General features: G+C 42.2%; 1 protein-coding gene across 4 annotated transcripts in view; it reads left to right on the forward strand.

Moving 5' to 3' along the window:
• The first annotated feature begins 6974 nt into the window (after window positions 1-6974).
• PPP2R5E (protein phosphatase 2 regulatory subunit B'epsilon) overlaps window positions 6975-27132 on the forward strand; it is a 166813-nt gene continuing 146655 nt past the window's right edge. The window contains exons 1-2 of one of the 4 annotated variants that reach the window (XM_066342796.1): window positions 6975-7585; window positions 10134-10297. In XM_066342796.1, the coding sequence (XP_066198893.1) occupies window positions 10141-10297 (157 nt within the window). In that variant the 5' untranslated portion in view covers window positions 6975-7585; window positions 10134-10140. The remainder of the gene's footprint in view (window positions 7586-10133; window positions 10298-27132) is intronic. The other 3 variants (XM_066342795.1, XM_066342794.1, XM_066342799.1) reach the window with 3 other exon arrangements.

Below are 27132 nucleotides of genomic sequence, written 5' to 3' on the forward strand. Positions count from 1 at the left end.
AACCAGTTGCTAAAATGGCACTTATAATCAGGGTTCTCTTTAAGGTGGGCACCTGGGCAGCCGCCCAATGTGGAAATCACAAATTTACATTCCTTACTCTTTTTTTTAACATTTATCTGCGCAACAGTGTATTCTAAGTGCCCATAGCAGAGGTCGGGAACCTTTTTGGCTGAGAGAGCCATGAACACCACATATTTTAAAATGTAATTCCGGGAGAGCCATACAACAACCTGTGTACACTACGCATTATCCAATAAAAATTTGGAACCCGCAACCATGTACATGAGCGGTAAGAAATGAATGGATTATAGTACATGAGAATGTTTTATATTTTTAACGTTATTTTTTTTTTATTAAAGATTTGTCTGCGAGCCAGCTGCAGCCATCAAAAGAGCCACATCTGGCTTGCGAGCCATAGGTTCCTGATCCCTGGCCCATAGTAATGTTCATTCTGTCCATAGGTGAAAAAAATTGCAAGTGAGGACGCCAATCAAGAAGCAATGTGGAAATATCTTAAATAACAGTTTTATTGATTTTTGTCAGGTATTTTTAAAAAGTCTTTATTTTAATAAAAGCTACACATCACATAGTTTAAAGAGTCAAAGAGTTCTTTCTGTAAGCAGTTCTGTACTCCTGGCCCCTGTATTGACTTCCTTAAAGTAACTACTGTCTCCTCATTTATGGCAGATTATCTTGCCATTTTACTCTGTCTCTAAATAATATTCTAGTTCAGCACCTTTTAATTTTTCTGTTTTACAAATTAGCTCTTGATTCCCACCAGAAGATAAGAATTTTGTTCTCTTGCCTGCCTTGTCCCTGCGGCACACACAGATCCCTCTCTTTGTCCCCATCTTCCTCAGGTGCCCTCTTCCTCAGGTATCTGCAGCGTAATTTTGGTCAGGAAAACATTCGCCCTTGCACTAGTATGACTGTGAATACTATTTAGGGCCATCTAGCGTACATATAATGTACATGAAGGATTCTTTTATGGTCTTTATTTCCTCTAGAACTAATCATTGTTTTCTTATTTCTCTTTGTGTGTGTGTGTGTGTGTGTGTGTTTTGTGTTTTCTTATTTCTATATTCAGACATATTTCTCATGACCCTTATTTCAATTTGTCCTGCTTTTTCTATATTTCTATTTGGAAACTCTCCTTTTTTTTGGTCTTCCTCACCACAACCACTACCACATTGATATTATCCCCTTTCATTTCTGGGTAATTGTGCATATGTTTTTTCTTTTTCTTTGTCTTAGCTATTTTAAAAATCTATTTGTATTTTTCTTCTCTCTGGGAGATTTTCTTAATCTCATCTTCTAATATTCAAGTTTGTTCCATTCTGCTGTTTACACCTTACATTGGGTTCTTTTTTTTTTCTTTTTTTTTTGTATTTTTCTGAAGTTGGAAATGGGGAGGCAGTCAGACAGACTCCCGCATGCGCCCAACCGGGATCCACCCAGCATGCCACCAGGGGGCGATGCTCTGCCCATCTGAGGCGTTGCTCTGTTGCAACCAGGGCCATTCTAGTGCCTGAGGCAGAGGTCACGGAGCCATCCTCAGCGCCCAGGCCAACTTTGCTCCAATGTAGCCTTGGCTGTGGGAGGGGAAGAGAGAGACAGAGAGGGAAGGAGAGGGGGAGGGGTGGAGAAGCAGATGAGTGCTTCTTCTGTGTGCCCTGGCTGGGAATCGAACCCGGGACTCCTGCATGCCAGGCCGATGCTCTACCACTGGGCCAACCGGCCAGGGCACATTGGGTTCTTTATATAAACTATTGTATTTTTGATACCTAATATTATTGGTTGGCTTGTTCCTGTGTTTTCTTGTTCTTGTTTCAAATTGGTATATTTCTTTCAGTATAGTTAGTAACCCAATTTAAAAATTCTTGGTCATTCAGTTCTAATATTTCTGCTGCTGATAGAATCTGTGTTGCCTTTCTTTTGAAACAGTTGTCCTCTTCAAACACCTTGTTCTTTTGGTCTGTAAGCTCAGTTTCCTCCAGGGGCATCAGCTCCTCTGCTGGGCACTGGGCAGGAGGAAGGCTGCATCCCAGTCCTGGTTGCGCTAGGTGGGGTTGGTGGGTCCTGAATGGGTTTGGGGATATGTAGTTACAGAATCTCTCCAGATTTCTTCTTCTACTTGAAAGGTTTCAATTCAACAATTATGCTACGCGGTAGTCTTCTACCCACAGCAGTTCTGAAGATGGACATCCAAACGGGCTGTCAGGGCTGCATTCCTCCTGGACAGTGGAGAAGCCATTTCCTTCTTCTTTCAGCTTCATGGCTACCTACATTCCTGGGCCTGTGTTGTCAGGTATTATTTAATATTTTTTCATTAGTATTTTAAAACTTTTTCTTATAACATAATTTAGTTTTATGTACCTCTTTTATTGTTCTTATTTATGTATTAAATGCATGAAATAATAAACTACCTTTTGGTATATCGTTTTTTTATACTTAAAACGGTCACTAGGGCAGAGAACTGGTTGTTAAGTTGTTTGAATCCCACCACTGGATATATCTGAATCTAGAGTCTGTGTTCTCATCATTATGCTTATAATTAGTTATATCTTTAGTCTATTTAACTGTGTAATTTGAGTCTTTTACAGGGAAGATTATTATTTGTGGTACATTATTTTGTGCTTTATCCTGTATAGAATAAAGTGTACTTGAAGCTGGCTTTCTCCTTCCTGTTTTTGTCTGATTGTTTTTCAATTTTTCTTCCCCATCCATGACATAGGGCCCCTTTTCCTGTCTTGATCCATCAGGAACACCTAGGCCCTCTCACTGCTTGGTAGGGAGCTAGAGCACCTAAACATTTTAAATTTCAAGCAGTAATTGTATACATTACTCACATGGAAAGCCATGAGTAACCTACAACCCTTGAGGCACATCTGAAAATGTAACTGTACTATTTAAATTATGACCCAAGAAAATGTCACTGCTGAGGGTGTTTCCTGTGTCGATACATGTGGCTCAAAGAAGTCCCTTGTCTATACTAGCTATTCTGCATACTCCTTTTATTGTTTCACCTAAAGGAGTAGCTCTCACCTTAGATTTTTTTCACTGTTCTTCCTTCTCAGCCCAAACCCAGCTTCATGTACCCTCCGCCTCCCACACACAAATTGGGCTAGTCTACCTCTGATGATCATGTTTTACCAGCATAGATCTTTTCTTCCTCTGCTGCTTGAAAACTGGTTTGATGCTTCTGCTTATTATCTTAGCCCTTCTTTAGCTCAACAGTCGGCCACCATTTGATCATCTATGTCTTCTAGTCTTATCCCGTGGCTAGCCCGCCAGTAGATTACTGATAAGCTCAGCCTTGCTATCTGGAAAGTAAGTGCTTTCATCAGATAGCAATGTACAGTGTTTTGTCATTTGATAATGGCTCCCCAGATGGCTATAATCTATTTCATTTTGTATTATCTACAATAGCAGTCTCTATACTTTTTTTTTAATCATTCATTTTTATTAGTATACTATATTCTTGGGGAGCAATTCTTAACCAAATATACCATGCATATATTTATTTATAAAGTATTTACATATGCTACCATCACTAGCTTGTATCTCAAATACAAAATATGCTTAGGTTGAAGTTCATTGTTAATGATAGAAAGTATAAATTTACATTTCAAGTAATCTTCCTGATGAATTTAATATTTTTAAAATCAAAACTTGGTTGGATTTATTAGATTGTTATTGAACTTTGAAATGTGGCTGCTAAAGATCTGAGAATAGAAGTATCAGTTCTGTCATTTGCTTGTTTTTCTGTGATTTCCTTGCAGAGGACTCTGGTAAAGTCACTTGTCTAGCTTCCCTTTTTTAAAAAATAACTTTTTCTTTTTTAAAAGTATTAAAATTATTTTATTTATTGATTTTAGAGAGAGGGGGAATGGGAGAATGAAAGAAACATCGATTTGTTGTTCCACTTATTTATGCATTCATGGGTTGACTCTGGTATGTGCCCTAACATAGGTCGAATTCACAACCCTGATATATGGGGATGACATTCTGACCAACTGAGCTACATGGCCAGTTGTCACTATATCACTGTGTTGGCAGAAACTCCCTGGGTGGGAGGGACCACCACAGTCAACCCTTGGAAATGGGTAACTCCCACTTTTCCTTGAGGACATCTCCTATGCTATTCTAGGCCAAGAGACCATGGAATGGATGAATTGCAGGGTTGTATACTCCTGTATAATATTAGTTGAGCTTAATGCTTTATTATTCTTTTTTTAAAATTAATTTTATTAGAGAAACAAACATTGATTTTTTTCCACATATTTATGCATTCATTGGTTGATTTTCTTTATTGACTTTATAGAGACATAGCGAGAGAAGCATTTATTTGTTGTTCCACTTAATTATGCATTCATTGATTGCTTCTGGTATGTTTCCTGACCAGGGATAGAACTTGCAATATTGGGATGATGCTCTGAGTTACCTGGCCAGGGCTTAATATTTTTCTTTTCTGATTTGAATTAAGCACATACAGATGTCCTCATATTTTCTTTTACGTCCCAAATGAATTGCCTTGTGCTATCCCTACTGTACACACGCCCCTTGGATGCATGGACCTTCTATAGGAATGACTGGTTCAGGGAACAGTTTCTCATATAGGCAAAGATGTTTTGATTTAAAAAAGGCCTGCTCATTTTAATTACTTCGCCATTTTATAGAAAGCGAAACAATTTTGAAATGAATTGTCATTATAGAGATCCATAATTTGCAAGCAAAATTCCCACTCTACAAAACGTGTTATGTTCTAAGCAACAGCTGTGAGCATTTCAAACGTGCACTATACTCTTTGACAGTTCAAATGTTGCCAAGGGAAATTTAGTTGGCTTTAAAATCTCCTTTGGTTTCTAATTCCGTGTTTATCCTCAGTCAGAGATTGAGCTAGCAAAATCTTGGTGGCTGGGACAGTGACATTTTCATACAGACTGGTAAAAGAAATTGAGATGTGGAAATTTAAGTTTCTTGAAGCTAACAACCAGTTTTACAGGGCCTCATGGTGATGAACTTTATCAGATCTAAAACGGGCACTATTAAAAGGGGCCAATCATCTGGAGTCAGTAGGGGGAACTTGCCATCAGAGCCATCTTTTCTTGTTTTCCATTTCACTGCAAAACAGGAGTATCTTTCATGGCACAATTTTATTTTCTTTTCCCCACTCAGGAGGTATTTCTAGGAATAAGCATAGAAATTTGCAATACTTGATGGTTAACACAAACAACAAAAACACAATGCATTTTTTGGTCATCATTGGCACATATGGTATATATAGCTTTATTTATATATAGTTCTATTTTCTAACTGTACAGAAACATGATATAATGCTGAGAGAAACTAGGCTACAGAATGACACCCATACTATTATAAAAAATACTGGAGGGAAATACATCAAAATGCCAACAGTGTTTGAGGGATTATGAATTATTTTCTTTTTTTCTTCCATTTACCAAGTTTTTAACAATCAGCCCCCTGACATAGTAGTTGGCATTAAGAACTTTGTTCTAAGCCTGACCTGTAGTGGTGCAATGGGTAAAGCATTGACCTGGAATGCTGAAGTCGCTGGTTCAAAACCCCAGGCTTGCCTGCTCAAGGCACATATGGGAGTTGATGCTTTCTGCTTCTCCCCCTTTCTCTCTCTCTCTCTCTTCTAAAATGAATAATAAAAAAATAATCTTGCCTGACCTGTGGTGGCACAGTGGGATAAAGCGTTGACCTGGAACGCTGAGGTTGCTGGTTGGAAAACCTGGGCTTGCCTGGTCAAGGCACATATGAGAGTTGATGCTTCCAGCTCCTCCCCTTTCTCTCTCTCTAAAAATCAATAAATAAAATAAAATAAAAAATAAAGAATCTTGTTCTTCCTTTTTCTTGCCCCTGCAAAAGAGGTATGTAAAATGTATTCAAATAGGGTGAGTGTCCAAGAGTATTCTCTGGATTTGCACCATTTGGCCTAGGGCCCACCAAGGATGCCAACACATCTCTATAATATTTTATCACTTGTTCTAGCTACAGTTAAGTCAAGGCTTCTCCACAAACTCTTGAGTTGTTTTGTTCTGTTTTTTTTTTTTTTTTCTTCTTCTTCAATTGGTCCACCCGGCCAATGAAAAGCTCCCAAGCTCCTACAGTTTGGAGCAGGGTTTCTCTGAGCTCGGCGCAGCCGGAGGGTTGGTGCCCTGCATCTCAATAAGTGATTGCGGAGCGCAGAGACATCGTTCCCACCTGTATAAGCCCCATTGAGCCGCCCTCAACCAAGAGCTTCAGGGATCTGATCTTCAAGACAGGTTTAGGGAAAAGGAGACTAGGTGAGAGAGAATTGGAAACGATACTCAACCCTTGGCCAGGCCCCAGGGGTTTAGATTTCGGTGCGAGGTTTCCCACAGGTTCAGCGGAGAGCGACTGCCGGGAGTTTCACAGCGGGCTGCAGGAGGCCCTTTTACATCGGCACAGGCGCGAGTGGGGGACCGTATTTCTGTCTACGCAGCGCTCGTTTCCGTCTTGAGTGGGGCTCCTCGAGCTCAGAAGGGCCACCCTAGCCGTAGGACGGGGCGCGATCCAGGCCCTGGCGGCTTCCCCACCCTTAGCCGATCGTAGCCCTTGGAATCCTCTGGTTGAAGACGGCCGCTGCCCAGAGGTTCCGCATTGCGCGGAACCCATCCCATTGATCTGTCGGTCGCACACCTCTCGAGTCTATGGGTCTCCTCTTAGGCCTAGCAGCTGCTGTGACTGTCCTCTTCAAGCTACCCAGTCGCCTGGCGGAAGCGGCAGCCGCGCCGCCGGAGATCGCAGCTGCATCCGGGTCCCTCTCTCCTCGGCCCAATCCTCGGTCTCTTCTCTTCCCACCCTCCTGTTTCTCCGCCCCCCCGCCGCCAATCCCTGATCGGCTCTCAGCCGAACTTGCTGGCACGGGAGTGAAGGCAGGCACCGGCCAATGACGTTTCACTTCCCGTTTGAAGCCTCCATTGAGTGGGCGCCGGGGGCGGGCGCTACTGGCCAGAAGGTTCGGTTGCGCGTGTGCCATGGACTCAGCCGCCCGGTGATATTGACAATAGGAGAGAGAAAGGGGCATTGACGGGGACCCACCGCGGGTACTGAACGGCGACTCTGGCAGCGGCGGCTCCAGCTTCAGCGGTTCCTCCCTCTCCTTCCTTCTGCTGCCGCTGCGGATTCAGTCCTCCTCCCTCCCTTCCCCCCCCTCCCCACGTCGTCGCCGCCGCCGCCAAGTCCGGGGCAACGAGCTGAAGCGCCGCCCGCCGGGAATGTGAGCGAGGAGCCACCGGCAGAGCCGCAACGGGTTCGGTGCCGATTTGATGGGACGGGCCCGCGGGGGAGGATCGTGAGGCCGCCACCGCCGGAGCGCTGAGGTTCAGGTCTGGCCGTGAGGCCTAGAGGCGCCGCCGTCGCGGAACCGGAGGGACTCCGCGCCGGACTGCCGTCGCCCCGGGCTCCCTGCCGCTGTCCGGACCTCCGCCTGCAAGTCCCGGCCCCGCCATCCGCCCCCGCTGCGGCCCTCTTGCCGGTCTCCCGCCCCTCAAAACCACAGATCATCTTCGGATTCTTCACCAGAAGCTTCAAGGTAACTTCGTCCCTCCAGCTCCGCTGTTCGCCCGCTTCCGTTCTTCCTCCCCGTCTTCCTGGAGAACCTGCAGGGCACCGGCCTCGGGAAGGCCTGGCCGGGGCTAGCGAGGAGTGCAGTGGGATGGGGTGGGGTGCGGGAGAGGGAGAGGGAGAAGGAGAGGGAGAGGGAAAGGGAGAAGGAGAGGGAGGGCCGGGCCCGTCCCACTTGTCTGATTTACCTGCAAATGGTTCTGATGATGCCTCTCATTCACTCTCCCGCCTCCCCTCTTCCCCCTTTTTCTCCACCTTCCGGCATTGGAGGCGTATTCTTGAACCCCTTATCCACTGACCCAGCGGGGGGAAAACGGGGGATTGGTGTGAGGAAGATTCTGTAGCAGCTTATCTCAGGGCTTGGGGTGGGGGTGGATAGGAGCAAAGGGAGTAATGTGAGCCATCCCCTGCAGACGAACCCCTTCCCTGTCTTTCTCCTCCACCTCAGTACACCCTTTGGATTATCTTCAACCTTGGAAATGCCTGGTACCTGGTGCTTAGAGGATGATAAAGGCTTCGGGCGCCTTGGTCCAGGGCGAAACCTGTTTCCCCGGGCTTTGCGCCGACCCGCTGCTACTGCACGTTCAGTTCTGCAGCGTATTAGGGTTGAGATCCTTGACGTTTATTTATTCTTGGCCGCGGGCATAGGGGCAAACGATTTTTTAAAAATTTGCTGTCAAGAAGCCATACAGAAGAGACAAAAAGAGTGATGGAGTAACTGGATTTACTGAAATCTTGGGTTGCTACGGTTAAATGAAATCTAAATAATTCACACATCAGATTGGAAAATCGGCCCCTAAATTTACAACGTGCAAATGTGATGTGGAGCCTTTTGCGGATGAAGTCTTCATGATCATTTGAAAGTGATATTCCTTCTGTAGTCATTCATAGTTTGCAATTCCGTTTAGAATCTTTCACATTTTATTTAAGACTAAATAAAGTAGATTTCTAAAAAAACTTTTTCTTTTTTAAAAGAACCAAACAAGATTTCAGAATTACAACCCTCAACATCATGGTTTGTTTTTTTTTTTTAAATGTTTTTTGTTATTTTTACTTTGTCAGAATCCAGGTAATCGAGGTAACTTTTTATTCTTACAAGCTCAGGAAGACATTACCTTACACGTTTATTTAGAGGTTAAAAAACACTTGTCTTCTGTTTGGAATGACAGATGAGTAATTGCATTTCAGCATTTTCCCCATATGCATTATTTCTATTTGAGTCTGCCATTAATCTTACATGGAGCTCCAATACCATGAAACTGATGGCATCTGTTTGAATTGGTGAGTGAAATTGAGCTTAATGCTTGTTACTTTTAGGAAATAGCCTTCATTTTAATAGTTTGACAGGATTAAAAAATCCAAAAGAACTGTTCGGTTTCATCAGTTTGATAGAATGAAAATTAATATTTGATGATGAACTTCAAGGGACCTCAACTTGGTTGTCAAAGTAGGCTGTGAATGTAAGCTTTCATTTCAGCTTTGGTTCACATTTCATCATAGTTTTGTTTATTAAGCTTTAATAATTTAAGATGGCTTCATTCAAAAAGAAGACGTCTTTGAAATGATTTTAATTATGCCTTTTATGTGTTCTGTTTAAAGTCATCTAGCCTGTTCTCATTTGCTGTGTGGTGTAGTTTATCATAGCTAACATAGCAAGCACATTGCATTAAAAGTCATGCCTAGATAGTTTCAGTAATTGTAAATTTCACTTGTTATGATACATTGGTGTGGATTCTTGAAGTGCAATAAGGGTTTCAACTGCAAGCCCATTCATAATATTAAATATCTTGGGGAAAATGTATCAAAGGAAGTTTTCCAGCTGCAGAATAGCTTCAACATTACTTCAGGAATCTCAAGATGAGAACAGCTTTATAGTTAGAAAATGAGTCGATAGCTTAGAGTTCTTCAAGTCTAAATGAGCACCTTTAATGCTTATCGTAATGGGAACAAGATAATAAATTAGATTTGCAGTATTACTTATATAGTAATTATATTCTGTTTTTTCACCAAATTTTTATGTTTTTTCCTTGAACATGACTTTTTCTTTTTTAAAGTGAGAGGAGGGGAGATAGTGAGACAGACTCTTGCATGTGCGCCAACTGGGATCCACCTGGTAACCCCCCAGTCTGGGGCCAATGCTTGAATCAGCTGAGCTATCCTCAGCTCCCAGGCTGCTGCTTGAACCAGTCCAGTCACTGGTTGCAAGAGAGAAAGAGAAAGAGAGAAGGGGGAGAGGGAGGGGAGGAGAAGCAGATGGTCGCTTCTCATGTGTGTCCTGCCTGACTGGGGACTGAATCCTGGACATCCACATGCCAGGCAGATGCTCTATCCACTGAGCAAACCAGGGCTGATCATGAGTTTCTTAAACTTTTTTTGATTGATTTTATTTGCTTTTTTTTTTTTTTATCACATATTCCCATTTTCATGAATATTATATATAGGAATTTTGGAATTTGTGTAACTCACATGTATGCTTCTGCCTTGGGAATATGTTTATGATACCTCTTTCTCTTCAGTAGGGATATGTCCTCAGCACCAACTACTCCTCCATCAGTGGATAAAGTAGACGGATTTTCTCGGAAGTCCGTCAGAAAAGCCAGACAGAAGAGGTCGCAAAGTTCCTCACAGTTTAGGTCTCAAGGCAAGCCTATTGAATTAACACCTCTGCCACTGCTGAAAGGTAAGGCTCATGACCAGGTGATGGATTCCTTTTCAATTGGTCTTTTTGTATCTGTATATAATTTCCTTTTTGAAGAGTTTTATATTTGTTAAAAATTTTGTGTTACAATGGAGGGACAGGAGAGTTCAGACTTGTTGAAGTTACTGGTGTGTGTGTGACCAGATATACCCTTTCTCCTTTTTTTTTTTTTTTGTATTTTTCTGAAGCTGGAAATGGGGAGAGACAGTCAGACAGACTCCCGCATGCGCCCGACGGGGATCCACCCGGCACGCCCACCAGGGGGCGATGCTCTGCCCCTCCAGGGCATCGCTCTGCTGCGACCAGAGCCACTCTAGCGCCTGGGGCAGCGGCCAAGGAGCCATCCCCAGCGCCCGGGCCATCTTTGCTCCAATGGAGCCTTGGCTGTGGGAGGGGAAGAGAGAGACAGAGAGGAAGGGGGGGGGGGTGGAGAAGCAAATGGGCGTTTCTCTTATGTGCCCTGGCCGGGAATCGAACCCGGGTCCCCCGCACGCCAGGCTGAGGCTCTACCGCTGAGCCAACCGGCCAGGGCCCCTTTCTCCTTTTTGAAGGGCCCAATTTCATATAAATAGCTGTGCATAAATGAAAAGAAACTTATTATCAGGAGGATCTCTCACATTGATAAGTAGGAATACTGAATGCCATAGAAACTTTAAGCTGTTGGGTTTGTATTTTTTGTATTTTCTTCTGTTGACATTTAGATGTACATGTTGTATGCAGTGACAGTTACAAATTGTGCAGTCTTAGTTACAGAAAGTAGACCTTGTAGGGGAGATGGTACCATTAACTTATATATAAAAAATACTGTTTGAGAGAATTCATTTTTAAAAATCAAGAAAAAAATGGTCAGTAATTGATTACATGCATTTCTGTTTTTAGATAGTACAAATAGAAAATGTATATGATGATCATACTTGTTTAATAATACTATTCTTTTTCCATTGGAATGAATTAAGGACTAGGACTAATTTTTAATATGAATCTCTTTTTTCTAAATCAGATCTTTCAACTTTTGTTTAGGTGTAATGATACTTTTTGTTCCTTTAAATTTTCATCTGTCCACTTTATATTTATGAACAGGGATTGTTTGAACATAGCATTGATAGCATGGAAACTATCAGAATCAACCTTTGCTAGTTTCTGTAACAGTTAGTGAAATCAAAAGTTATTATAAGAAACACTGGTGATTGTAGAGGATCGTTAAAATTTAGCCTAGGAGATTTCAAGCTTGTATTTTTCCCTTGTGAACAATATTTTTTGTTATTATTTTTTATGTTTAAAAATTTTTTTTCCTATTGATTCTTAGAGAGAAAGAGAGAAACATTGATTTGTTGTTCCACCTATTCATGCATTCGTTGGTTGATTCTTGTATTTGCTTGGTCTAGGGATTGAACCCACAACCTTGGTTCATTGGGATGACGCTCTAACAGCTGAACTACCCAGCCAGGGCTGACCAGTTTTTTTTAAAGGGTGGGAGATTTATAAATGATATTGCAATGTTTATACTTGAAATTGGTGGAAGCTAAATGAATACTGATTACTATAAAGATGTTATGTCTACCAGTTAGTAAAGACAAGCTCTTCTAAGTTGGGGGAGAGAGAGGGTTCTGGCTAAAGATTTTGCTGGTAAAAATGAAAATAGTCTATGAGGTTTTGAAAGAAAACTGAAGGAAAAACTAGGGATGAAAATAACCATGCTTGAAATACAAAGTTTGGCGGCATATTGGATTCTTTAGTAACTTATTTAATTTGAACTAGATATGTAAGAGCTATTATCATTTATATCTGGCAAAGGACTTTATTCTGAGGAAGCAAATTAAACATTTTAGGATTAGAAAGAACTTTAAACTTGTTGTATTAATTTCTTGGGGCACGTGGTAAACATTTTTTTTTTTTTCATTTTTCTGAAGCTGGAAACAGGGAGAGACAGTCAGACAGACTCCCGCATGCGCCCGACCGGGATCCACCCGGCACGCCCACCATGGGGCTACGCTCTGCCCACCAGGGGGCGATGCTCTGCCCATCCTGGGCGTCGCCATGTTGCGACCAGAGCCAGTCTAGCGCCTGAGGCAGAGGCCACAGAGCCATCCCCAGCGCCCGGGCCATCTTTGCTCCAATGGAGCCTTGGCTGCGGGAGGGGAAGAGAGAGAGAGGAAAGCGCGGCGGAGGGGTGGAGAAGCAAATGGGCGCTTCTCCTGTGTGCCCTGGCCGGGAATCGAACCCGGGTCCTCCGCATGCTAGGCCGACGCTCTACCGCTGAGCCAACCGGCCAGGGCAGTAAACATTTTTATTAGAACTTAACTACCAGTCATAGCCAGGGTATTGGATTTGTGGGTAGTGAAAGAGGCACGTGTGAGAAGAATTTGGTATATATTTTAATATTTTGTTGTCTTTTATCTCTTTATTGTAAACTATACATAACATAAAATTAACCATTTTAAAAGTGAGCATTAAGTACATTGCTGTGCATCCATCACTACTTCCCATCTTCAGAACATTTTTATCTTCCCAACTGAAACTGTATACATTAAACATTAACTCTCCATTCTCCCTATGCCTAACCCTTGGCAACCACCACTATACTTGATGCCTCTATGAGTTTGACTACTCTAGGTACCTCATGTAAGTGAAATCCTACAATATTTGTCTTCTTGTGACTGGCTTAGTTCACTTAGCATAATGTCCTCAAGGTTCATCTCTGCCAGGGGTCTCAAACTCGTGGCCCGCAGGCCGCATGCGGCCCGCTGAACAATTTTGTGCGGCCCGCAGACTAATCCACGAAGTTCAAAATATTTTGGATAAAATTAAGTAAGCCTAGGGGCCTACTTGTATTTTTCATTTCTCTAGCATCCTAGCTAGATATTAGCTTAGTTAACAGCAGTTGTGATGCGAACTACAGTTTCTGGTCGTTTTGTGATACTGAGTAAACTGCATGTACGATTGTGCTTGTTGTACTGATTTTTTTTTTGTTTTCAACTGCAGTGAGAAAAGTGTTGTGTAACAGTTGCCTTTTGTAGACCTAGTGCGGCCCACTGAACTGTTGTGATCTTGCTCTGCGGCCCACATGCTGAGTTGAGTTTGAGACCCCTGATCTATGCTGTAGCATGTGTCAACATTTTCTTCTTTTTTAAGATGAATATACATACTATTTATCCCCATGTCAGTGGACACTTGGTTGCTTCCACCTTTTTGTTATTGTGAAGAATGCCACTCTGAACATAAGTATACTACAAGTATCTGTTTGAGTCCCTTCTTTCACTTTTTTGGGGTGTACACCAACAAGTGGAGTTGCTGGATGAAATGTTTAATGTTTTTTGAAGATGCACCATACTGTTTTTCAAAGCTCTACATTATTTCATGTTCCCACCAGCAACCCAATTTCTCTACATCCTCACCAGCATTTGTTATTTTCAGATTTTTTAAATAGCCATCATAATGTGTGTGAAGTGGAAATTCATTGTGGTTTTGATCTGCATTTCCCTAATGGTTTGTGATAAGCATCTTTTCCTGTGCTTGTTGGCCATTTGTATATCCTTTTCTCATTTTTTAAGTAAAGTTTGGCAGTATGGTCAAATTTCCAAGAACTTTGCCTTCCAAAGAGCAACAGGACCGTATAATGCTAGATGTCTGCATGAACTTAATTCTGGATAGACTAAAAGTAATTCTTGTGTAGTAAACCTATTCTGGGAAAATGTTCTGGAAAGCATTCATAAGATTTTAATATCTAGAGCATAACAAGAACTATCAGATGTAGACTTAAAAAATGTGTAATTGCTATTGATTGTCATAGTGAGTATAAAGAGTTTGTTAAATGACCTTTGTTTTCCTTAAAAATTGACCTTTTGTGTTTTGCCTTTTCACCAAGTTTAGGAAGTAATTTATGTAATATAAAGAAAATATAGGAGGAATTTTTTTCTTTTTCTCTTATTTCTTTAGGAGAAAATAGAATAAATTATATATACATGCCAAAGGGTAGCTATAGATTTAATTTTCTATGTATTGCTTTAAGTAAATGTGTTAGTGCCATATTCAATAAATGCTAGCTATTATTCAACTGGGATTTCAGAAGTTATAATATGAACAATGTGGAATTATTATATGACTTATGTTTTAGAAAAAAGTTTAAATTGGAAATATCTCTGAAAATTATAAAACTAGAACATAGTTTTGCAGTCACAAACCTTTTGCAACCAAAAACCCCAAAGAAACAGTTTGCAAAAGTATTGAATTTAGTAGATTATTTATTTACTTAATTTGTAAAATTATTAACTTTTAGAGAGAGAGGAAGGGAGAAAGTAAGAGAGAGGGAGAGAGAGACAGGAACATTGATTTGTTCCTGTATGTGCCCTGACCAGGGATTGAACCGGCAATCTCTGTGCTTCGGTACAATGCTTTATAGATTAGTTATTTTTAAACATCTTTGGAGAGTTTCACCAACTTCATTGCTATCTTGCCACATTTTTTTAGTGTATTTTTTTATTTATAAAAAATACTGTTTTTTAGTGAGCGAGGGAGAGAGAGAGAGACAGGAAGGAACATCAGTCTGTTCCTGTATGTGCCCTGACTGGGAACTGAACTGGCAACCTCTGTGCTTTAGGATGATGCTCCAACCAACCGAGCTCTCTGGCCAGGGCTGTAATTTTTATTTATTTTTTATTTTTATTCAGTGAGAGGAGGGGAGGCAGAGAGACAGACTCCTACATGTGCCTCGACCGGGTTCCACCCAGCAAGCCCACTTAAGCGGTGATGCTTTGCCCATCTGGGGCATTGCTCAGTTGCTCAGCAGTTGAGCTCTTCTTAGTGCCTGAAGTGGAAGCAGTGAGCCATCTTCAGTGCTCAGGGCCAGCTCTCTCCAGTAGAGTCATGGCTGCAGGAGGAGAAGAGAGAGAGAAAGAGAAAGAAACGAGAGGAGGAGGGATGGAGAAGTAGATGGTTGCCTTTTCTGTGTGCCCTGACTGGGAATCGAACCTGGTATGTCCACAGGCCGGGCTGACGCTCTACCATTGAGCAAACTGGCCAGGGCCAATTTTTAAAAAAAATTTATTCATTTCTTTTTTTTTTGTATTTTTCTGAAGCTGGAAACGGGGAGAGACAGTCAGACAGACTCCCGCATGTGCCCGACTGGGATCCACCCAGCATGCCCACCAGGGGGCGACGCTCTGCCCCTCCGGGGTGTCGCTCTGCTGCGACCAGAGCCACTCTAGCGCCTGGGGCAGAGGCCAAGGAGCCATCCCCAGTGCCCGGGCCATCTTTGCTCCAATGGAGCTTCAGCTGGGCTGCGGGAGGGGAAGAGAGAGACAGAGAAGAAGGAGAGGGGGAGGGGGGCGCTTCTCCTGTGTGCCCTGGCCGGGAATCGAACCTGGGACCTCTGCACGCCAGGCCGACGCTCTACCACTGAGCCAACCGGCCAGTGCAAATTTATTCATTTCTTAAAGTTAATACAGTTGTATGGTTCAAATTTCAAAAGGTACAAAAGGATGTTTAATGAAAAAAAATCTTTCAACTTGGTTCTCCTAGTTTCCCTTCCTGGAAGCAGCCATTCTTAATATTCTTGTATAGATGATATAGACCAGTGTTTGGCAAACTCATTAGTCAACAGAGCCAAATATCAACAATACGATTGAAATTTCTTTTGAGAGCCAAATTTTTTAAACTTAAACTATATAGGTAGGTACATTCCTTATTGTGGTAGCGCCCACACGTGGTATTTTGTGGAAGAGCCACATTCAAGGGGCCAAAGAGCTGCATGTGGCTCGCCAGCCGCGGTTTGCCGACCAGGGGGTATAGACATTCTTACCCATTGATTGAATCTGAAATGCGTTGGAGCAGCCTGAAATTATCTGTACACTTTGTATGTGTATGTCCATTTTTAAATGGGAGAATACCATGCCAGTGTTCAGATTCTCAAAGAGGTGTCTGAATCAAAAAGGTTAAGAACCATTGATCTAGTTTGTACTTTAAATTAATGATGTATGTTATTTAGACAACTAAATTGTAGTGAAAGGTAGAAGGAGAGAGAGACTGTGGGCGGCTGGAGGGGGGTTGTTTTAAAAATTAATCATAAATTTTCTTCTGAACCACAAGTAAGTTAATAAATGGTAACTTCTAGCATTGCAGTCTTTGAAATAATGTGGTAATGTTTTTCTTTTGGGGAAGACATGGTAAGAACATTAAGTGTTAGATTATACCATTTTCATGTGTGAAAGATTATACTTATTTGTAGTTAAGAGGTATTTTATTCACTTTTAGGAGGGAATATTTTTTCTTTATATATCCTAATAGTTTGTTTCTGTAGAATGGAAATAGTTTCCATTCAGAGTCTTAAGTGGGCCAAAAGAAATTGAGAATTAGTGTTTCTGATTTATTAATCACTTAAAAGTAGGGTAGCAGCTTGCATTTATATCCCATACTATCTGAGTATGATAATCACTGCTTAGTTTTTAACCTAGGGTTCATGGATTTCTGTTTGGGGATAGGATGTGTGTGCATCATGACTGAGCTTCAGGATTTTTCTTTTTTTTTTTTTTTTACACAGACAGAGAGAGTCAGAGAGAGGGATAGACAGGGACAGACGGACAAGAACAGAGAGAGATGAGAAGCATCAATTATCAGTTTTTTGTTGCGACACCTTAGTTGTTCATTGATTGCTTTCTCAAATGTGCCTTGACCGCGGGCCTTCAGCAGACCGAGTGACCCCTTGCTCGAGCCAGCGACCTTGTGAGCTTCAGGATTTTAAGAATCTTCTGCCTGACCTGTGGTGGCGCAGTGGATAAAGCATCGACCTGGAAATGCTGAGGTTGCCGGTTCGAAGCCCTGGGCTTGCCTGGTCAAGGCACATATGGGGGTTGATGCTTCCAGTTCCTCCCCCCTTCTCTCTCTATGTCTCTCCTCTCTCTCTCTCTCTCCCTCTCCTCTCTAAAATGAATAAATAAAAAAAAAATTAAAAAAAAAAAAAAAAAAAAAAAGAATCTTCTAATAGTTCTGGCCAGATAGATGGGTTGGTTGGAGCATCGTCCTGATATGGAACCGTTGTGGGTTCAATCCCTGGTCAGGACACATATAGAAACAGACTGATGTTTCCCTTCTTCCCTCCCTCACTCTCCCTCCCCCTTTCTATCTTTCTAAAAGATCAATTTAAAAAAATTAATAAAAAAGAAGCTCCTAGTAGTATATGTAATGGTTGCATGTATGTGCAGTTTTTCTAGAGGACAGAGTTTATTGCTTTTATCAGATTCTCGCCCTGGCTGGTTGGCTCAGCGGTAGAGCGTCGGCCTAGCGTGCGGAGGACCCGGGTTCGATTCCCGGCCAGGGCACATAGGAGAAGCGCCCATTTGCTTCTCCACCCCTCCGCCGCGCCTTCCTCTCTGTCTCTCTCTTCCCCTCCCGCAGCCAAGGCTCCATTGGAGCAAAGATGGCCCGGGCGCTGGGGATGGCTCTGTGGCCTCTGCCCCAGGCGCTAGAGTGGCTCTGGTCGCAATATGGCGACGCCCAGGATGGTCGCAACATGGCGACCCCCAGGATGGGCAGAGCATCGCCCCCTGGTGGGCAGAGCGTCGCCCCATGGTGGGCGTGCCGGGTGGATCCCGGTCGGGCGCATGCGGGAGTCTGTCTGACTGTCTCTCCCTGTTTCCAGCTTCAGAAAAGAAAATGCAAAAAAAAAAAAAAGATTCTCAAAGATTTAGCCCTACCATTCCTGCTTCCTCCCTATAGTTACGAGCTTTTGGCTTAGAGTAAAAATTTAGGAATTATTGCTGTTATTATTTTCTAAGTATCATGTTAGTTGTGTGTGTACACATATACATTGGACAGTTGCCAGTAAATACTATAAGTTGTAAACAACAGAATTCATCATAAATTGGGCCTCTCCAGGGTATAATCCAGCCAGGGCATAAAAGTCCTGAGGCACCAAATGAATCTCAGAATGTGAGGTAGTCTTTACGTACCTACAACATCTTTCCCTGACGTTTCTTTCTTTCTTTTTTTTTTTTTTTTTAAAGATTTTATTTATTGATTTTAGAGAGAGGAGAGAGAAAGGGTGGGGAGGAGTGGGAAGCATGAACTGATAGTAGTTTCTTCTCATTTGTGCCTTGTCTGGGCAAGCCTGGGGTTTTGAACCAGCAACCTCAGCATTCCAGGTCGACACTTTATCCACTGCGCCACCACAGGTCAGGCTGTTACATCATATTTATAATTTGAAATTATTTAGTCTTTGTTTATTCAGTTGTATGTTGTCTCTCTTCTGCATTAGAATATAATTTTACTTGGTGTAGGAACCTTGCTTATCTTATCTCTAGGTCCTAAATCAGTGCTTAGTACATAGTTGACATTCAGTAAGTATTTGTTAGTAAATGAATGAACATTGTTGATTATTAGTAATAGTAGCAGACATTTCTTTTTCCTTCCTAAACTTTAAAAACAAAATTTCCCCAAATCCGGGCCATGCAAATTTTATTTTAACTTGTAATACACAAAATTATAAATTTGTTTAATGAAGACGTTTTATTTATAAAGGGATCAAATTGCTGAGTGTTTGCTTAAAATCCTGAGAGTGTTTTTTTGCTCTGGTGATTCTGCATGGTTCAAGTTGTAAATTGAAGTGATGTCTTGAGAGAGAATGGAGTGGATTTCATGGATGACAGACTGAGTGATTCCTTTTATTTAGAGAATTCATCATTTGCATTTTACAAAGTTTAAGGTGTTAAGTAGAGCCCTGGCTGGGTAGCTCAGCGGGTTAGAACAGCTTCTGGTCTGTGGACCAGTGCTAGTTCACCAGAAATTTTGTGCCAGTTAACTCTTGCAAACTGGCCGTTGAAAACAACTGGGTTAGAGCGTCATCCTCGTATGCCAGGGTTGTGGTTTCCATTCCTGGTCAGGGCATGTCTAACAATTGACTAATTCCTAAGTAAAGGGGAAAAACAAATTGATGTTTCTCTTTCTCTCTTTCTTTTTTCTTTTTGTAAATTTTTATTTATTCATTTTGGAGAGGAGAGAGATAGGGAGAGAGAGAAGGGGGGAGGAGCAGGAAACATCAACTCCCATATGTGCCTTGACCAGTCAGGCCCAGGGTTTCGAACTGGCAACCTCGGAGTTTCCAGGTTGATGCTTTATCCACTGCGCCACCACAGGTCAGGCCCCCTTCCTCTCTTTCTAACAGTAATAATAATAAAAAGATGTTAAGTACAGTGAATCCCTTTTTTGTGCTGGTGTTTGGGGACTGAATTATGCATTAATCAGATGACCAGACCTTTTTTTTTTTAATGTAGTTTGAGAAACTAGCATATCTCAAATTTATAATGGACTTTTAGAGCAAGGTTTTATGATCTAATTTTCTCTTGTCAAATCTTTTATTTTATAATAATGTTAGATTTTAATACCAAGTAGATTTTGTAATGCTTGAAAAAGAACAGCAAAGTCTCTCGATATTTCAAAAGGGCTTCTTTATTTTTTTTTTGTATTTTTCTGAAGCTGGAAACGGGGAGGCAGTCAGACAGACTCCTGCATGCGCCCGACCGGGATCCACCCGGCATGCCCACCAGGGGGCAATGCTCTGCCCATCTGGGGCGTCGCTCTCCCACAATCAGAGCCATTCTAGTGCCTGAGGCAGAGGCCACAGAGCCATCCTCAGCGCCCAGGCCAACTTTGCTCCAATGGAGCCTTGGCTGTGGGAGGGGAAGAGAGAGACAGAGAGGAAGGAGGAGAGGGGGAGGGGTGGAGAAGCAGATGGGCGCTTCTCCTGTGTGCTCTGGTCGGGAATCGAACCCGGGACTCCTGCACGCCAGGCCGACACTACCACTGAGCCAAAAGGGCTTAACTAAGTGTGCTCTCCCTCCCAGGAGCATGCCCACACCTCTCCCTTCCCCTTCTTTTCCCCCCATAGGTGTGCATCTCCTAAGCTCTAAAGGACTCCATTAAACTCGCAACCGGCAGCTCCTCCTGGGCTGACCCCCTGAACCTATCTCCCGGATCCCCTTTCCTCTGACTTCTCAGTGAGCCAAAGCAGCCCTGCCTAGGCTCACTTTTTTCCTGTGACATTTCTAGAGAGCTGAAGCAGCCCTGCCTAGGTTCTCCATTTGCTCCTCCTAAAGCCCTCCTTGTGCTGTCCCCAGCTTTGAGGAACATACTCTCAAAATACTTGGACTCGTGTGTGAAATCTTTCCTGCACGAGGTCAAGAACCCGCACCCTGTAGGCCAGCCTGAGATAGACCCGCTCTGGGCTCTGTCCCTGTCTGGTAACAAAATTACCAATTCAAACACTTAGGGCCATTAAAAAATAAAGAGGCTAACTAAGGTTCTTTGATTTGTTTGCCAGTGATGACATTCTCTTTCATTATTTAAAAAAATACATATATTTTTTCTATCTTTTGTATTTGAAGATTTTATAAAAACAAATAGAAATCTTATTTTTGGGTTACAGTAGAAATTAAACATAGGAACATATTAATTGAAAAATACACTACTATATTGTTACCTAATATGTAATAATATATACCTAATATATAAGGTCTACCAGAAAGTTCTGTCCGTTTTTTTTTTTTTTTTTTTAGAGAGACAGAGAGAGAGTCAGAGAGAGGGATAAACAGGGACAGACAGACAGGAATGGAGAGATGAGAAGCATCAATCACTCGTTTTTCGTTGCACATTGCGACATCTTAGTTGTTCATTGATTGTTTTCTCATATGTGCCTTGACTGCGGGCCTTCAGCAGACCGAGTAACCCCTTGCTTGAGCCAGACACCTTGGGTCAAGCTGGTGAGCTTTTGCTCAAACCAGATGAGCCCGCACACAAGCTGGCGAGCTCGGGGTCTCGAACCTGGGTCCTCGGCATCTCAGTCTGACATTCTATCCACTGCGCCACCGCCTGGTCAGGCTTTGTCTGTTTTTGGAATAAAACAAAATACAAATTTTTCTTACCATCAATAAACTTTATTAAATAATATAATTGCCATTATTATTAATGATTTCTTGCCAGCATGAGGGCAATTTGTATATCCCATTTTTGAAAAATATTTTATCTTTTGATGCGAAAAATTGAACCAGTGCTTGTTTGATATCTTTTTCATTTTTGAATTTTTTGCCCTTCAAAAAATTTTGTAAGGACAAAAACAAGTGATAGTCGGAGGGTGCTAAGCCGGGGAATATGGTGGATGCGACAAACATGCTTCTGTAGCATTTCTTCCTTGTTGAAATTCGTAAAAATTACAGGGGCTTAAATGAACTTTATCAGTAGCCATGGGTACATTATCGCTTCACACATAAGACTAATGTGAATCAACTTTGTTTTAGTTAATTTGCTATGTCAATATGTATACATTAAGTGATAAAAATAGGCACACATGCGCCAAATAAATGTGCTTACGTGTCGAAACTTGTGATAGAAACAGACAACTTTCCGGTAGACCTTATATATATAACATAAATTACCTAAGGGAGGCAGGTGGCCTTCTTGAGGTAAGAATAGAGGTCTGGGGGTCACACACAGGTGGGCTTCAATTCTGGGACCACTTACATCTATGTGACTTTTCAGCAATGTATTTTTTTAACCTTCCAAATTAGAAGAGTATTAGAACCTACCTCATAGAGTCAGACTAGGTGTCTTCAAGTGGGTAAAACATTTAGCTCAGTGCTTGGTATATTGTAGGAGTTGAAGGATATAATTATTACAAGTGTAGGAAGAACTGTACAGTAATGGAAAATGCTTATCAGTGTTTTTCAGTGGTTTTGATTTCTTTAATGTATTACATGGATTATTTCCATTTAAGGAGGGGCAATATGGAGTATGTATAGCTGTGAGTGTTAGACTTTTTATTTTTTAATTAATTTTAATGGGGTGACATTGATCAATCAGGGTACATAGGTTCAGAGAAAACATCTCCAGGTTATTATTATTATTATTATTTTTTGTATTTTTCTGAAGCTGGAAACGGGGAGAGACAGTCAGACAGACTCCCGCATGCGCCCGACCGGGATCCACCCGGCACGCTCACCAGGGGCGAAGCTCTGCCCACCAGGGGGCGATGCTCTGCCCTTCCGGGGCATCGCTCTGCTGCGACCAGAGCCACTCTAGCGCCTGGGGCAGAGGCCAAGGAGCCATCCCCAGTGCCCAGGCCATCTTTGCTCCAATGGAGCCTTGGCTGCGGGAGGGGAAGAGAGAGACAGAGAGGAAGGAGGGGGTGGAGAAGCAAATGGGCGCTTCTCCTATGTACCCTGGCCGGGAATCGAACCCTGTTCCCCCGCACGCCAGGCTGATGCTCTACCACTGAGCCAACCGGCCAGGGCCTCCAGGTTATTTTGACATTTGATTATGTTGCATACCCATCACCCAAGGTCAAATAGGGTTACACTTTTAAAGCAGAAAGAAGAACTAGTTCTTACGGAACAATCTCAGCATTACTATTTAGTCAATATCAGTTTCAAACTGACTTCTGATTTCAGGAATAAGAATTAAAGTTGGCTATTGTAATTATTTGCAAGGGAAATTACATTTGTGGAGAGTTACCAGGTAAAATTTTTGTTAAATAACTTAATTGAAAGTTGTTTATTGGCACAGGATGTCTAAACCTTTCTTTTGTAATTGCTTACTCCTTTCAGTAAAATTAACATGTATCTGTTTATACATTTTAAACATGTGCTATTATACAAATATGTAATGCCCATTAAGAACACACATGGACATAGGATGTTAAGAAGTATGATATTGCAAAATAAAACGTATAGAGTTCTAATAACTTTATTTTTTTATTTCCCTTTCCCTTGATCATCCCTGAAACATGCCCAGCCCTGAGCACATCTTTGTTTTGAGTTTTTGCCTCTGAGAGTAAACCTCCTCTTTAGGTTTTGAGCCCTGTTACTTTTGTAGCATTTTGTTTTGAGCCAGAGATGTGAAGAAGTGAATGCAAAATCTTTCTTTACCTTCTTGAGGTTTTTGTCCAGGCGTTTGAATTTATTGCACTTTACAGAACAAAATCTGAATTGAGGATTTTGCCAGTTTAAGGAGTATCATAGATGGCTCTTTGTCGAGGTTTCTTATCTTGCTATTGGTGGGTGGGTTTCAGAGAGCCCTTGACCCTCTTGAAATTCCAGGCAGTATTTTGTGTCTTTGTGCAGACTGACATTTTGCTGGGCAAAGGCTTTAGAGCTTTCATCAGATTCTTAGAAGAGTTTTTCCAAAGACTAGGGACTGCTGCTTTGGATAGTAGGTGTCAGTTTCCTCACTCAGAGCAGAAAGAGAGAATTTGTCATATAATACCTTTCTGTACAAAGGAGAGCTCATGACAAGAGGTTTCTTCTGCATGTCTCTCCTGATTTCTAATTCTTTTTGATATCAAACAGAATTTTAAAAGGTGTTGGAAAGTAGAAATTATTACATGGCTACAGGGTGATGATTTGGAAAATTAAGCTCGGTGAATAGGACTACCAATGGTAAAATTGAGTGTACTATGAAAAAGTATTTTTCCTGGGATAGCTGGGGACCTGGAAGAAGTTGGGAGGAGAAAGTTAACTTATCTTTGCTGGAGAATGAATAGTTTAGAAGGAGAAGAGAAGCAGTGTCTGTTTGTTCTGCTGTGTGCCAAGCGAGTACATGGTGTCTCATTGAAGCTTCCCAGCACCACCCAGAGCAAGGATGTTTGCTGTTAACTGAGCCAAGTAACTTGCCCAGTCCTGCCGAGAGAGCCAGGTCGGGACCACAGTCCCATCTGGCTGCGAAGACGGTGCCTTCTCTACTCTGTGCAGTAGCAGTAGACGAAGACAGGTGAGCGTTGGAGCTAATTGCCATCTTGCTCATGCTGTGCTGGGATGATTGACTGAGTGAGTCATCTTACTACCTTTTGAGGGAACCTGAAAATTATTAGGATACTGAAGTATGGGAAGGAGAAGCTGAGAAAAGAAGTGGGGGAGTAGGTGGGTGGGCAGCAGCACTGTGGGAAGCTCTAGGTAGGTGATGATGGGCAAGATTCCTGGAAGAACAGTGGGCTTACGACTGGGCTCCTTGGAAGGGCCAAACGGTGCAGCCTGGAGGCAGGCAGGAAGGGTAGACGGTGCCTCACAAGGGGGGCGGCGGGAGGCTGCCTCTCTGGACTCCTATAGGACTCAGATGCTGTCCCAGTAAAGGCATGTCAGCCACAGGGTGGTCAGGGTTTGGTAAACTGGTAGCATTCTGGCTGTGGTGTCCTTTATCATTCATCTTTTCATCTTTGGGAAATTGCTTATTATAGGAGCGGGTATGGTTTGAAGTATAGGTGATCATTCTAGCTTTTGTGAACCTCTTTGGAGCTTCAGTTTTCACTTCTGTAAAATGGGACTAATACTGCCTGATCTGTGGTGGCACAGTGGATAAAGTGTCAACCTGGAAACGCTGGGGTTGCCAGTTCAAAACCCTGGGCTTGCCTGGTCAAGGCACATATGGGAGTTGATGCTTTCTGCTCCTACCCCCTTCTCTCTCTCTCTCTCTCTCTCCCCTCTCTATAATGAATAAATAAAATCTTTATTAAAAAAAAAGAAAAAAAATGGAACTAATACTTCCCAAGGTGGTTATGAGGCATGAGATCAGGTGGGTAAACTGCCTAATATATGGTTGATTGCTTAATAAAATATTCCTTCCCCAAACATTCTGTTTGTTGTTGATCTTTCTTTGAGTCACTCCTCTGGTCCTGGATCTTGTGTCAGACTGCGTAGTGTTGTAAGGGAAGAGATCTGGTAAAAGTTCATCCGTTTATGTAGGGCACCATGAAGGACTTTCATTTTATGGTAATGGCACATTTTAATTTAATTAATTCATGGTTGCTTGTGCTTGGAAAACTGTTCAAAGTAAAACATTAGAAAGAATGTGAAGAATATTAGGACTTGACATCATACCAGAAAAAGTTCTGTCTTCTAATAAGGAAGATATAGGCCAGGGTAGTTAACCTTTTTATACCTACTGCCCACTTTTGTATCTCTGTTAGTAGTAAAATTTTCTAACAGCCACCGGTTCCACAGTAATGGTGATTTATAAAGTAGGGAAGTAACTTTACTTTATAAAATTTATAAAGCAGAGTTACAGCAAGTTAAAGCATATAATAATAATTACTAAAAAAAATAATAATAATTACTTACTAAGTACTTTATGTCGGATTTTCACTAAGTTTGGCAGAATAAGTCTTTTTTTTTTTTTTCCTGTATTTTCTGAAGCAGGAAACGGGGAGAGACAGTCAGACAGACTCCCGCATGCGCCCGACCGGGATCTACCCGGCATGCCCACCAGGGGGCGATGCTCTGCCCCTCCGGGGGGTCGCTCTCTTGTGACCAGAGCCACTCCAGCGCCTGGGGCAGAGGCCAAGGAGCCATCCCCAGTGCCCGGGCCATCTTTGCTCCAGTGGAGCCTCTGCTGCGGGAGGGGAAGAGAGAGACAGAGAGGAAGGAGAGGGGGAGGGGTGGAGAAGCAGATGGGCGCTTCTCCTGTGTGCCCTGGCCGGGAATCGAACCCGGGACTTCTGCACGCCAGGCCGACGCTCTACCACTGAACCAACCGGCCAGGGCCAGAATAAGTCTTTATAAAACAATTTACTATAGTTAAATCTATCTTTTTATTTATCCTTTGGTTGCTCCGCTACAGCCCATCATGAAAGCTGGAACGCCCACTAGTGGGCGGTAGGGACCAGGTTGACTACCACTAATACAGACTTTTGAATTATCCTTTTTTTTTTTTTGAGATAGAAAGGGCAAGAGATGAGAAGCATCAACTTGTAGTTATGGCACTTTAGTTGTTCATTGATTGCTTCTCATATGTGCCTTGATGGGGAAGCTCCACCTAAGCCAGTGACCCCTTGTTCAGGCCAGCCAACTTGGGGCTCAGGCCAGCAACCATAGGGTCCTGTGGATGATCCCACGCTCAAGCTGGTGACTCCGCACTCAAGCTGTTAACCTCAGTTTTTGAACCTGGGACCTCAGTGTCCCTCACTGGTCAGGTTTGAACTATCCTTTTACCAGAGCACCCCTAGAAGAGGATAACCCTCTGCCACATCTTCTAAGAAAATAAACTGAGACTTCAGAGTGGGTTCAGGCTTCAGGAGCTATCATTTTAGCAGATTGGAAATCACAGCTATTGTGTGTATTCCAGTATAGGCATAGAACACTTTTTTTGAATGAGTATTTTAGAATCAAGAACTTTTGTAGCCTAAATGAAAGTTGTTTTTTTTTGAGGTTCAGGAGGCTACTTCAGCTTTTGTCTCATCAAGCTAATTTTCCAGAAACATAGTGATGCATCAGAAGAATTGGTATTTTTCTCCAATTTGTGAGCAAAAGCCAAAATGACTTGAAAGATGAATACAAGGGACTTGTTAAAAGTAAAAGGATGTTTCAAGGCTGTCTGTTCTGCCTTGTCCTTCCATACTTTCCTCTACATTTTAATAAAATGTTTACTTTATTGATTTTTTTTTTTAGAGGGAGAAAGGGGGAGAGAGAAACAGAGAGGGGAACATTAGTGTGTTTCTATATGTGCCCTGACTGGGATTGAACTGGTGACGTCTGAGATTTGGGACGATGCTAACCAACCAAGCTATCTGGCCAGGGCACTTCCATCTTCATTTGATCTCCATCTACAACTGATACAACAGTCTGGTGGTTTTAATAGTAGATATACTCCTTTTACTACAAGAAAGCTTAAAGTTATTTTAATCAAAAATCATTAAGATGAAATTCTAAAACTTCTGAAATTTACTTGTCTGTGGCTGGATATAGAGACCTGTCAGTCAAGTTTAAGTTACGAGGAACTTTGACATGAACTTTGGCTGCTGAGAAAGCTTTCTGCTTTATCTAGATTTAATTATTTCTTAAAGATTT

This window comes from Saccopteryx leptura, chromosome 6, assembly GCF_036850995.1.
Source record: "Saccopteryx leptura isolate mSacLep1 chromosome 6, mSacLep1_pri_phased_curated, whole genome shotgun sequence".
Lineage (NCBI taxonomy): Eukaryota > Metazoa > Chordata > Mammalia > Chiroptera > Emballonuridae > Saccopteryx > Saccopteryx leptura.